The sequence below is a fragment of the Oryctolagus cuniculus genome, chromosome 3 (genome assembly GCF_964237555.1).
Source record: "Oryctolagus cuniculus chromosome 3, mOryCun1.1, whole genome shotgun sequence".
Classification (NCBI taxonomy): domain Eukaryota; kingdom Metazoa; phylum Chordata; class Mammalia; order Lagomorpha; family Leporidae; genus Oryctolagus; species Oryctolagus cuniculus.
In genome coordinates, this window is record NC_091434.1 from 48,992,771 (window position 1) to 49,006,746 (window position 13,976).

The window sequence follows — 13,976 nt, forward strand, 5'->3', positions numbered from 1 at the left end:
AGGGCTCACTGGTGGGAGCTCATCAGGAATGCAGTACCAGGCGACCCCTTCTCCAGGTGACCCCTTCTCCAGGCTACCACGTCAGTACCACTCCTCCCGAAGACACGGATCTTTCTCAGAATTTTACACACCAAGAGCGTTTTGGCAGGAAGGAGACCCCTTTGACAGACTTTTCTCTTTGAGATTCTGTCACTGAAATTATCACTAAGCAGGTGTGAACACCAGGTTGGCTTTGCAAACTGCCCTTGCAAAACGCATTCTTCCAAAGCTCAGATGTCCATTTGGTGAGAAGGGATATAAATTCTAGTGGGCAAACTGGAAATCGGGACTCCGAGATGCCCAGATAGGTCCAAAATGCTTTCTGATGAATATGTGCAACCTTCCAGCACAAGGATTCTCATGACAAAATCACTAAGCTGGCCTCATCATACCAACCTACCTCCCTTAAGAAACTTCACCTTCCTTCCCACCAAGAATAGGTATTTTGATAGAAATTGCCTTGGAAATAGCCCCAGTAAAGCAGTATGCTGAGAACAAAAGTTGGAGAGTCAAAGGCAGTGGACTCGATTCCTGGAGCTGTTACAGAAGCCGAGTATGCATTCGGCTCAGAGATGTTTCCCAGCAGCCTCAGCCTCAGGAAGTTCGAGCTAACAGTGGACCTGCACCACCACACGGCCACTGCACTGCTCTTAGGACACCGAGGTCTCTAAATCAGGAAGTTCCTAGCCATGGATTATCCAGAATCAACCAAATATCTCCCAAGACGGAAAGCAAACACGATGCCTGCCCTCCGCTTAGTGTGACCCACAACAGCCACGCCTCCAAGGAAAGGCAAAGGTTAGCTGCTTTTGAGGCTGGTGCTGTGGCGCAGCAGGTAAAGCTGCCACCTGCAGTGCCGACATTCCATATGGGTGCCGGTTCGAGTCCCGGCTGCTCCACTTCCAATCCAGCTCTCTGTTATAGCCTGAGAAAGCAGTAGAAGATGGCCCAAGTGCTTGGGCCCCTGCACCTGCATGGGAGACCCAGAAGAAGCTCCTGGCTCCCGATTAGCCCAGCTCCAACCGTGGCAGCCATTTGGGGAGTAAACCAGTGGATGGGAGACCTTTTTTTCTGTCTACCCTTCAAATAAATAAATCTTTAAAATATAAATATATATATAGCTACTTTCAAGATGGCATCAGGACACACACGATGTCAATGTCAGGAATGCAAACGGCAGGGCGAGGTGGAGCTCCGATTCCGTCCTACAGATGGGAGGTGTAAGAGAGGCCGAGCCTCAGAGGCTGGGATCCACCAGCCACTGCCTGTGACAGCACGGCTCCAAGGGTGTTTTACAAGAGTACCACTTACAATGTGTTTCCCTTTCAGAAAAGCATCTCTCCCTTCTCCCTCCTAACCAAGGGTGTGAGCGATCTTGGTTTCTCAATACTGAAGCTGGAGCATTGTCTCCCTCACAAAGACAAGAATTTGGTTTGATTTGTTCACTGCTCTATCCCAGAGCCTAACAGAGTGCCGGGCACACAGTAAGCTCTTGGTAAATATTTGCTTGGTAAATGAATAACTTCTCTAAAGCAATCAGCGGGAAGAACGCCAGATAGGAAACAGAAACCCCTGTCTAAGTGGGGTTTGGGTAGGTACTACATAAGCTAAAGACTTAACTATTCCAGAGTAGAATTAGAAAGGATATAATGGCCTCAGCTGAATAACAGTCACCAATTCCTTGAGAGAGCACTTTCACATCGATACAAGCAACCTCTAAGAATTTAGGATCTATTTGTTGTAAGTTATTAATGTAACTGATTTTTTTTTTTTTTTGAGAGACACAGACAGAGACACCAAGATCTCCCATCTGCTGATTCACTCCTCAAATGCCACCAATGGCGAGACTCAGCTAGGCCACAGCCAGGAGCTGGGAATTCAGGCCACGTCATTCGTATGGGTGGTAGGAACCAAATGATCTGAGCCATTGCTGCTGTCTACCAGCATCTGCATGAGAAGCTGGAATCAAGACCCAGAGCCAAGACCCAGGCACTCTGATGTGAGAGGCAGAAGTCTTTGAGAATTAAGACATCTTTTTTTTTTTTTTTTTTTTTTTTTTGACAGGCAGAGTGGACAGTGAGAGAGAGAGAGACAGAGAGAAAGGTCTTCCTTTTGCCGTTGGTTCACCCTCCAATGGCTGCCACGGCCGGCGCGCAGCAGCCGGCGCACCGCGCTGATCCAAAGGCAGGAGCCAGGTACTTCTCCTGGTCTCCCATGGGGTGCAGGGCCCAAGGACTTGGGCCATCCTCCACTGCACTCCCTGGCCACAGCAGAGAGCTGGCCTGGAAGAGGGGCAACCGGGACAGAATCCGGAGCCCCGAATGGGACTAGAACCCGGTGTGCTGGTGCCACAAGGTGGAGGATTAGCCTAGTGAGCCGCGGCGCCGGCGGCGCCGGCCGAGAATTAAAACATCTTAACCACTAGACTGAATAGTGGCCCCATGGATACAATTTATTCACACTTTCAACTCTGCTGTAGAGAGACACTGATCAGATAAAGGAGGCAGTACCTATATACTGTGCCATGGGTCCTTTAACCAAACTCTGTACACTCACCCATAGCACTTGTACATTTAGAGATACAATCAGAAACACTCTTACAACAATTATCTAGTTCACCCTGAAGGGAAGGAAATAAAAGGACGAGCAAGGACTCAAAATACGCAAGCATCCCAGCAACGTCACTCTACAGGCAACGGCTTGTAGTCCTGCAGTTGGGCACAGACTCAGGGGTCAAAGGTTCCACGGAGACAGAGGGCTCCTGTCTGGACAGCCGACCTTAGCACCATCCAAAATCCTCCCACTAGTTATTTTCCCCATTTTCTGGTTTAAGTAACCAGGAATTTTTCAAAAATCTTAAGCCATTTTTCAAGGTTTTCAAATGGTATGGCAGTTTTTCATTTATAGGAATGAAAATAAAAGCTGCATTTTCAAAGAGTGCTTGCAATCCCTAACCTGGTACCACCAGCAGGCTGTCCTTTAATTTAAGAAGGATACATTTTGGCCAGCACTGCGGCTCAATAGGCTAATCCTCTGCCTGCGGCGCCGGCACACCGGGTTCTAGTCCCGGTTGGGGCGCCAGATTCTGTCCCGGGTGCTCCACTTCCAGTCCAGCTCTCTGCTGTGGCCCAGGAGTGCAGTGGAGGATGGCCCAAGTGCTTGTTGGGCCCTGCACCCGCATGGGAGACCAGGAGGAACACCTGGCTCCTGGCTTCAGATCAGCGCAGCGTGCCAGCCATAGCGGCCATTTCGGGGGGTGAACCAACGGAAGGAAGACCTTTCTCTCTGTCTCTCTTTCAGTGTCTAACTCTGCCTGTCAAAAAAAATAAAAAAAAAAATACATTTCAGGTCCCTCCTGGGCTGTAACACATCAGGAGGCATTGGTGGCAGGTGTCACAATAGGTCCCCTAATGACAAATTCCCTCCAATAAGGCACACAGAGCACAAAAACAACAAATGGTCATAGCTGAAGAATGCCATAAAAATAGCATTTTCATTTTTAATAAAAATGAAACCATTATTATACAATATACATTTTTTGAATAAACTCAATACCCTATCAAAAAGTTTTTAGTTTTACTGAATCATCAGATGTGAGATAATACAGGTGAAACATAATGAAAAATTATTGAAACCTTTTCTATCCTACAGTCATTGAGCTCTTAAGAGAAAGCTCGGAGAGAGCCACAGAGATGGGCAGATACAGTTCCTCAATGTCTCACTTAAGAGGGTGGTACTAACACGATTAAGAGTTGATGCGTGCGATCATGAACTGGTTCCTAAAACTCAGAGGCAGCACCTCTTATGGGTTTTTCTGTGGATGATCAGCCCCTAAGACGGACCATAAGGGACACACGGGATCTTGACGGTGGAGCTGGGGAGTGCATAGGAGACACAGGAAAGACACACGAATGGCTGTGGCTCAGCAGGAGGCGGCATGAAGGACAACAGTGGGGTTTGCAGCTAGAGGGGAATGCTTGCATTGAGCAACAGAGCGCTTGCAACACCAGGCCAAGGAGCCTGGGGTCCCAGGCAGACCAGGAAGGTTTCTGGAAAACGAAGTAACGTGATCCGGTTTGAAGAGGATCCATCTATTGAGTCCTGGCTCCAGGTCCTGACTCCAGCTTCCTGCCACTGCAGACCCCAGAGGGCAGAAGGTGATGGCTCAAGTGACTGGGCTCAAGAGAGAGAGAAGGGGGAGGGGGAAGGAGGAAACAGAAGAGAGGAAAGAGGTGGGGGGAGGGGAAGGAAAGTAGAGGAGGGAGGAGGAAGAAGAGGGAGGAGGAAGAAGAGGGAGGAGGAAGAAGAGGGAGGAGGAAGAAGAGGGAGGAGGAAGAAGAGGGAGGAAGAAGAATGAATCCCGCAGACTCAGACACAGGCGGTAAGACAGCACCCTGTGCATCACTTAGATTTTGTGGGCCACGTGTTTATCCTAATAAGCATAAATGGGAATTTATTTTATCACTGGGGGTGAGGGAGACGAACTGGGATAGCAGCACCATGCTGTCTCATATAGGGACCTTTCAGAGTCAGGGATAAAAATAGATATTCCAAAGCATGAACTTCCATGCTAGAAGAGACACCCACTATATATCTAACCATCTACAAAGCAGGAGTTAAAGCTGAAACTTTGTTAAGAATGGGACAGTCCTAGAGGAAAACTGAAGCACACTCAGAGTTATCTCGCAGGATCTGTGTGCAGGAGCAAAGGTGACCCAAGGGCAATAAGAGGGACGTGCACAACGGGAGGCTGTGCCCAGCGGAGAGGGACAGGAGAGGACTGTCCACGCCGCAGCCCCACTCCCACCAGCTGTCCAGCTTTGCATAAATTACTTGGTCTTTCTATAAGAATTTCCTCATTTTTTTTTAAAAATATTTATTTACTTGAAAGTCAGAGTTACACACAGAGAGAGGAGAGTCAGAGAGAAGGAGAGAGGCAGAGAGAGAGGTCTTCCACCCACTGGTTCACTCCCCAATTGGCTGCAACGGCCGGAGCTGCGCCGATCCGAAGCCAGGAGCCAGGTGCTTACTCCGGGCCTCCCACATGGGTGCAGGGACCCAAGGACTTGGGCCATCTTCTACTGCTTTCCCAGGCCATAGCAGAGCTGGATTGGAAGTGGAACAGCCGGGACTAGAACTGGTGCCCATATGGAATGCCGGCACTTCAGGCCAGGGCGTTGACCCGCTGCACCACAGCACCGGCCCCAGAATTTCCTCATTTGTAATAGCACCTACCTCATAGGATTGTTTTGAGAATGAAATGAGTGATAATAGATTATTTACTAAATATAGACACTACTCAAAATATATCAACACTAGCCATTATTATTCTACTACTATTTAAAAGAACACACTTTGCAATAGTAGTTCAGAAAAGAAGAAATACTTGTAAATACATACCTAAGACAACATGTTCTCAAACTTATGTATAAGATTCATCCAGAAATCTTGGGGGGAAAAAACAGGCTTCTGGATTATCAAAAGTAAGACCTAGGATACCAGGTTTCTACATGCCCCAAGTGGATCTCTCACACCACTGGTCCCAGCAACAGACTTGGAGAACACCTTCACAGCCTCAAATTTAACATAAACATCCCAGCACTGAATACATATTTCCTTATAGGGATCTAACTATAAAAGATAACATTATAAAACAAATCTCAAATTTTATTTTTCTCAAGCCAAAATGAAATTAGATTACTTGCAAAATCTACTTTAAGATAACTGAAAAGCCAGAATCCATTCAATTGGTAACATAAGTATGTTCAGTTTTTAATTACCATTTTCAAAAATCACTTAAATCTTTAGTTCCGAACAGCCCAAACATGCCATTGTGTTGCTTTATGAAGAGGAACTAAAATAGGCATTTGGAGAATGACAGACATGTTCTTTAATTACTAGTTTTTTTTTTAATCAAAATTAATAGAGCTGATCTTTAATTCTACAGAGAAATTTCTTTTGTGCTAGGGCCCAACTAAGACTTTCTATAGTTCTTTCACCACAGTGTAGGGTTTCCCAACCTCAGCACTACTGAGATTGTGAACAGATAATTCTTGATCATGGGGACTGTCACGTACATCGTAGCCGTTCTGTCACACCCACAGCCTCCACCTCCTAGGGGCAAAATCCTACCCCCGGGTGTAATAACCAAAACTGTCTCCAAATGTTGCCCAGTGTTCTCTGGGAGATAATATCGCCCCTATTGGAAAAATGCTTTTCTGGTGAAAATCCTCCGAAAATGTCCAGAAGCAAGCACCAGTTGACAGCTCAGCCATTCTCAAATGTCCTTTCTATCATTAAGACCCTTTTCTGAACATATCCCCACCAACGTTTATATACACGTGTCTATATACAGTTCACGACGACGCAGGGCTGTTTTATCAATGCCTCATCTATTTTGAGAGGGAAGCGGGGGACAAGCTATCAACAAAAATGATCACGGTGGTGGCAATGATACTGAAGCCTTGCACAGGCTAGTTCCAGCTCAGTGTGCAGCTGTAGTTGACAAACACACTAGATCCGCATCCAGCACATAACAGCATAATATCGTGTCTACCAAGACACCATGGGCCACTTGATGCAACCAACCATCAATAGTGACAACAGCCCACAGGGGAGGGGGCGGGACACATTTCTGCCTAACTTACCAGTAGAGCCGTCTGAGCCTCTTAACTCATACAATGCAACCCAACCGGGCATCTTTGTCTTTCCTTTTCTTTAATCAACAGTGGACATACCTACGACTATAAGATGCTGACCAGAGTTCTCTTGGGAGTCAGTAAATGTAACAAGACTGGAGGAACAAAGTTTAAGGGGCTGTTTATGATCATTTCCAGGTATTTTTTTCTTTTTCAGACTTTTTTTTTTTTTTGACATTTTTCTTTGGGGAACAGGTCTAGGGTCTAATCTCTCAGTTCTGCCATTGATCCAGCAACCCAAGAAAAGGTTGCCAGTGTTATTTTTTCAGTCATGCGAACTAGAAAATAAACTATGGTATAAATTAGCGGCACTGTTGAAGCATCCATTAATCACATCAACAAAGAATGCAACTTGAACAAGCCGACAAAACACCTGTAGGCACTGTGTAGGAATTATTTACACTAGCAGGTGACCTTCTTCAGAAAAGAACCAAACGGGAGCCGGCGCCGTGGCTCAATAGGCTAATCCTCCACCTTGCGGCGCCGGCACACCGGGTTCTAGTCCCGGTTGGGGCGCCGGATTCTGTCCCGGTTGCCCCTCTTCCAGGCCAGCTCTCTGCTATGGCCAGGGAGTGCAGTGGAGGATGGCCCAGGTGCTTGGGCCCTGCACCCCATGGGAGACCAGGAAAAAGCACCTGGCTCCTGGCTCCTGCCAGGATCAGCGCGGTGCGCCGGCTGCAGCGGCGGCCATTGGAGGGTGAACCAACGGCAAAGGAAGACCTTTCTCTCTCTGTCTCTCTCTCTCACTGTCCACTCTGCCTGTCAAAAAAAAAAAAAAAAAAAAAAAAAAAAAAAAAAAAAAGAACCAAACGGGATGGCAGGAAGGTGAAACCCCTGGCCTATCACATGCATCTGGTGAACAAAGTCCACAAAGGTGATAACCGAAGGAATTATTTCATCTTTTTACCCATGCACCATGACATAACCATAACTCAGGCTCTTTCTCAACCAACCGAACTACTATGGAGATACTGCTGGGCTCTTTAAGAACAATGCACATTCCTGTTTTGTTTGTAAAAATAATTAGCAGCAGCTGCTACTTCTGCAGAATTTTTAGCAGAAAATATTTTACATGGTGAACGCAAATATTTTAGAACTTAAGGGTCTGGCATGCAATGAAGTATTTTTGCCTTTTTTTTTTTTAATTTAAATTAAGGCGGAACAACTAACTTCCACATTCCTTTCTTCGATTTTAAAAAGAAATACGGACACAAATATTTTCCTGCCACTCAGGAAGACAGCTGTACACATCTGTCAACTACACAACTCCAGAGTGAAACAGAAACTTCATGCTTTAATGCTGCACTTACATGTGAGGGCTCAGCTCATAAAAATTTCTATTCCTGTAATCTTCCACTTTCTCTGGTGAGTAGATGGGCAAGGACCGGTATGGGTTAACAGATATAACCACACTTCCGATGTAAGTCTGAAAAAGAAAGAACAAAATATATCCCTCAGTTTACAAGACATTTCAGTATCTTCAACGTTGTAGTCACGTGGTTTCATTTGTTTAAAAACAGCTTCGGTTCTACTGATTTACCCTTCATTTTACACTCTGCATCGCTGAAGTCAGGGGGTCAACAATGCCTATTCACTTTGCAGATGAATGGAATGGACAGAGTTAAACAGTTGAACTACTTTTTCAAAAGGAACCTCTAGCCGGCGCCGTGGCTCAATAGGCTAATCCTCCACCTTGCGGCGCCGGCACACCGGGTTCTAGTCCCGGTTGGGGCGCCGGATTCTGTCCCGGTTGCCCCTCTTCCAGGCCAGCTCTCTGCTATGGCCAGGGAGTGCAGTGGAGGATGGCCCAGGTGCTTGGGCCCTGCACCCCATGGGAGACCAGGAAAAGCACCTGGCTCCTGGCTCCTGCCAGGATCAGCGCGGTGCGCCGGCTGCAGCGGCGGCCATTGGAGAGTGAACCAACGGCAAAAGGAAGACCTTTCTCTCTGTCTCTCTCTAACTGTCCACTCTGCCTGTCAAAAAAAAAAAAAAAAAAAAAAAAGGAACCTCTAGAACAGCTTATGGGTCTGGATAAGAGTTCTCCAAAGTTCTGTCGCTGCCAACAATGTCATCACTGACTCTGCTAACTGTAAGCCAGAGCACAGCTCTGCCTGACACCCGTTAGAGCTGGTGTTTCCTTCTCTCATTTTTATGCTCCTGCTTCAGTCAAAAGAAACACGAGAGTCCCCTCTTGCACCCCACCCCACACCTATACAACAAGACCTTCACTTTGGCACTGACCTTATCTGCAAGGCATTCAAGGAACACAAAGTCCTATCATATCTAGTGTCCTGTAACAGCAGAACTTAAATGTACCTGAGGAAAGTACATTTAATGTCACATTTGCATGCAATGTAAAATGCAAACATATGTTCTCAGGGGTCAATGCTGTGTTTTAGCAGACACTAACCTTCTCTCCCTGCAAGAGAGAAAACTACTTATCTTCCTTCCACCTAGACTTGGGAGCACGAGGAGTGCTGGTTTTGTTCATTCTGTACTACGCCTCCCAATGCCAACAACACTGAACTGTTGCTCATCACGGCAGCTTCATTTTCCCTTCAGTTGCAACATCATAAAGATAGAAGGGGCAGGGCCAGCGCTGTGGCGGGGTAGTGGGTAAAGCCACCGCCTGCAGTGCCAGCATCCCAAATGGGCACTGGTTCGTGTCCCGGCTGCTCCACTTCCGATCCTGCTCTCTGCTGTTGCCTGGGAAAGCAGTGGAAGATGGCCCAAGTCCTTGGGCCCCTGCACCCGTGTGGGAGACCTGGAAGAAGTTCCTGGCTCCTGGCTTCGGATCGGAGCAGCTCTGACCATTGCAGCCGTCTGGGGAGTGAACCAACGGATGGAAGACCTTTCTGCCTCTTTCTGTGTAACTCTTTCAAATAAATAAATAAATCTTTAAAAAAAAAAAAAAAAAAGATAGGAGGGGGGAAAAAAGTACTTTTGCTGCATCTCTTTTCCTCCCTAAGTGATAAAAAGAAATTTAAAGAACAAAGGTTCAGAAAGGAAAGAACCTTTACAAGGCAGTCCCCACCTTTCCAAAGTCAAATAAAACAAAGGGCAGCATTTTCAGAACAAGTTTGTCCACTACTGCCACCTTAGCGCTTCAAGGAGAGTGCCAGATCTTACTAGAAAATGAAATTGAATAGAAAATGAAGAAACAGTAGAAACATTCTGAACTTGTTTTACATGAGTCATGATAGTTTCAATTCTAGAAGACTTTTCCTCAGTCTGGAAAATGCAACAGGTGGTTTTTATATGCATGTTGAGCCTGTAAGAGCATAATCTCATCACGAGTGGGCAAGCCTGCTGGTGTGAGAAACTCAGTTCCCACGCAGTTTTTTTTTTGCACTTACTTCTGATGTTCTATCATCACTAATTGAATCAGCATTCACTTAGTATAGCCAGACTAAAGAATCACTAAGCTTCCTGGCCTATCTCATTTAGACCAGACTTTCTCAAGACGGCTTCCTCCTCACGCTCACATTGCAGCTCACCCTGGCAGGTGAATGAAGATGGTTGGGTTTGAATTGTTTACCTTAGTAGCTTCTAACTAATACACAGGAATTAATTATAGATATAAAAACACAACCAACGGTTATTCCTGTAATATCTGTTAAAGGCCCAGAGCTTTCTTTAGGTAGAAAAGGACTTGACTCCTTCTTCTTCCTTTTTAGGTAATTTCTTGAATGCAATAACCTAAAAATATACAGATTTGCTGTCAGCAGAAAACCTAATTACCAAGTTGCTCTTTGAAACCAGACTCCACAATAGCAAAACCGTAGATAAAACCTGCCTCTGTGGCAGTCCTGCATACAGAACAAACTGCTGTGTCAAGTCAGAAGCCACACAAAGAAGTTGCAAGTTTCTTTTGTTGTGACTTCCCTGCATACTGAATCGCATGTGCTTCTCCCCGCAAGCTCTCTCCTGACCCCAGACTCCCTGACCGACACAGCCTGCAACCAACCGGTCAGACGCAGGAGTGAAGCCATTCCATGACAGCCACGGCCAGTTTGGCCACAGATGCCTCTGGCCCGAGTGAGCCCAGGTAGGAGCAGCGGAAGATAACACAAAGCTGAACTCAGCGAAAATTGCCATCCCCCAGATTCGCAAACAAATAAGTGGTGGTCGCTTTAAGCCACTGATTTCTGGGACTGGTTCGTTACACAGCTACGATAACTGATATGCTTAACACGGCTCAACAAACCAAAAAGGCAGCCCAATATAAACAAACACGAAAAGAAACCACACACTCTTTCTATTCCACTTTATGCTTAAGGTTCATGTAAGCATCCTCTAACAGTGACATCCTATTAGATTTGTTCCCTACTGTAACTCCTGCCCTTGCTGTTCCTGAGTTTCTTTTCTGAAGGTTTCATGCGCATTAGCCAAAGATTTAAATAGCCCCACAAGTGCCTGCAGAAGAACCCTATAGAACAGCCATAACCCTCCTTCCTCTGAGACAGACACCCCTGGCAGCAGCTGATTGGCCAGGTGGGATTTAAAATTCTCCTCCAGCTGCAGGCAGCTTCCAGTTTTTCATTTAGCACCAGATTTAAATCTGCTTTTCAGCTATCAGAACAGAGATGGGAAAGTTCAATATTTTACATCAATTAATGGTAAGAGTTAGGGGCAATACGTATCATTGTTTTCAACAAACCATTATGCACTGCTTAGTTGATGTTTTCCTGTCGTATCATGCTTTTAAAACGATGGTGAAAAAATTCACTAAGTGACCAGTCCAGCCCCTCCCCAGCTCACCACCTCCATGATTCTGAGCCTCAGCACCCCCAAATCTGCAGGTGCACCTGAACTCCCACCGATATGTACTAGAAAGCTCCCTCCAGCCCACTGCCCTGTGGGTCCAGCCTCTGACATCGGGGGGGAGAAGGGGGACCAAGGCAAGGAAAGGAAAAAGGAAGTGGAAAGAAAAGGAAACAAGAAAGAGAAGACGGGGGAAGAAGTAGAAGAGAAAGCTCTACCTTCTATAAACAGAAGATTCAATTAGCAGGCTTCTCTAACTTCTCAAAGGCATATTTTAAAATAAGAATGTTCAAATTCATATTTTTTGACTGTGCTTATGATAAAGTTTTATTTCATTATACAAGTCTCGTGTACTTCCTATATACAGATTTAGGAAAGGAGTGATATGTCCCACACTATTCTCCCTCTTGCTCATGCTCCAACCCTTCTTCCTCCTCCCTCTCCTAATCCCACTCTTAATTTTTTACAAAGATCTATTTTCACTTTACTTAATGATCGTAAGGTTAACCCTAAATACAAGAGTTCAACAACTAATAAGAAGAAAACACTGTTCCTCAACAGAGGAGACAAGGGCTGTAAACAGTGACGAATCTCCAAATGTCCATTTCACTCCAATGCATTACATTTTAGGTACTCTATTAGTCTACCATTAATCAGGGAAAACATGATATCTGTCTTTTGGGGGACTGGCTTTGTTGCTCCCCCTCTTCATGGAGGAACGACACTAAACCCTGCCTAGGCTTCATATCCGAGTCACGGCACCATTATGTCGCTCCCCGTCTTCATGGAGGAACGACACTAAACCCTGCCTAGGCTTCATATCCGAGTCACAGCACCATTATGTCGCTCCCCCTCTTCATGGAGGAGCGACACTGAACCCTGCCTAGGCTTCCTATCCGAGTCACGGCACCATTATGTCGCTCCCCCTCTTCGTGGAGGAACGACACAGGACCCTGCGCTGTTCTTTTGTCTGCTCGGCCCTCCCCGGGTTTGCTGCTGGTTCTTCCCGGGTTGGCAACCGTCCCTTCCACCTCCGTGGAAGGGCGGTTCCCCCTGCCACTTTCCCCACTTCCGCGGGGGAGCGGCACACCGCCGGCTGGCTCTCTCGGGGGCTGCACAGGTGTTCCCTTTAGATGTTCCCCTTTTTTACAAGTCTTTTCTATAGTAAAGTAAGAATAAGTAAACAGCGAACTCCCAAAGCAAGAATGAGTAGAGAGAAATGAAAAAGAACGAAGCAACGAACTTCCCCGCGAACTCTCCAACGCACTCTCCAACCAACCCACACCACCATGCCGTCTCTCTCCTCCTATATAGTCCTCTTCCACCAATCCCAACTCTGCTACCCACACGCTGAGCACGCTGCTCTCCTCCAATCAGGAGCAGGTCCTGCTGTTTATTGGTTGAACTGGAGGCAGCTGCGTAGAAGCTGTTTCCTCCTCTCCCAGCGCCATATTGTGGGAGAGCAGATGCATAGAATAAGTCTTAATTCGAGTAACAGTCTAATCCGAGTTGCTCCCCACATGGCTTATTTCACCAGGTGTAACTGCAAGCCCCTCTGGCCTTGCACCACTGATGTGTGAGCATTCCCACTGCAATCTCAGCGCAGGTGAGGCTCCTCAAGCCAGCAAATCCCATTCCCAAGCCCACCACTGTGAACACCAAGGAAAGGCCCCTGAATTACCAAAGTGTACCACATCAAGACCATGCACTTCACTCTACAGGCTGTTTCCTCCAGAACACAGTCCTCAGAGAAGAGGGGTCAGGGGCCAGTCACTTTTAAGGAGAACCCAGTAAATGAATGTGTCACCGGGGCCAGAAACCACACTGGTTCCCTCACCCTCAGGACTCGCGGGACCAGGTTTTGCTTTCAACTGCAACTACTGTGCCTGTGCTGCCACTGACCTACCTTCTGTCTCACCTTCCCCTTCAGATCTTCCCATGCAACCAATCCTGAAAACCTGCCAAAAAGAGAAATCCTTTTGGCCTCACTTACCTTCATTCCAGCGCCATCTCTAATAAACTGGGCTATGGTATCTCAGCAAACAGCAGCAGCACTTGCAAACAGGGGTGGGGGGGTGGCCATTCTATGGCAGTGTTTTTCCAGGGTTTGATTATGACTCATTCATAAACTTTTCATCATAATCATGGATGCACATGCAGGCACACACATCTGATAAAAACTCCACAAAACCAAAACTACCCTAACTATATGTGATGCACTAATAGGTTTTATCCAATTGTATTCAGTACAATTTTGTCTAAAACTGCTATTCCTAATCCACTAAAAGGCTTGCATGAGCCATGAATGGGATTAAAAAAGAAAAAAAAAAAAACCTTGCAGTTTGAAAAATACTGCTACAGGGACAGGTGCTGTGGTACGGGGGCTAAGCCACTGCTTGGGATGCCCACATCCCAGTGCCTGCTCATGCACACAAAACTCTTTCAGAACATATTTTTAAAACCTCTGCTTAGTTG

General features: G+C 46.4%; 1 protein-coding gene across 10 annotated transcripts in view; it reads right to left on the reverse strand.

The window, feature by feature from the left end:
* The window catches only part of MYO1B (myosin IB), a 189,605-nt gene that overhangs the window by 120,681 nt on the left and 54,948 nt on the right, over positions 1 to 13,976 (reverse strand). For all 10 annotated transcript variants that reach the window (XM_070070449.1, XM_008258850.4, XM_070070455.1 and 7 more), the window contains exon 3: positions 8,048 to 8,163. In XM_070070449.1, coding sequence (XP_069926550.1) covers positions 8,048 to 8,163 — 116 coding nt within the window. The remainder of the gene's footprint in view (positions 1 to 8,047; positions 8,164 to 13,976) is intronic.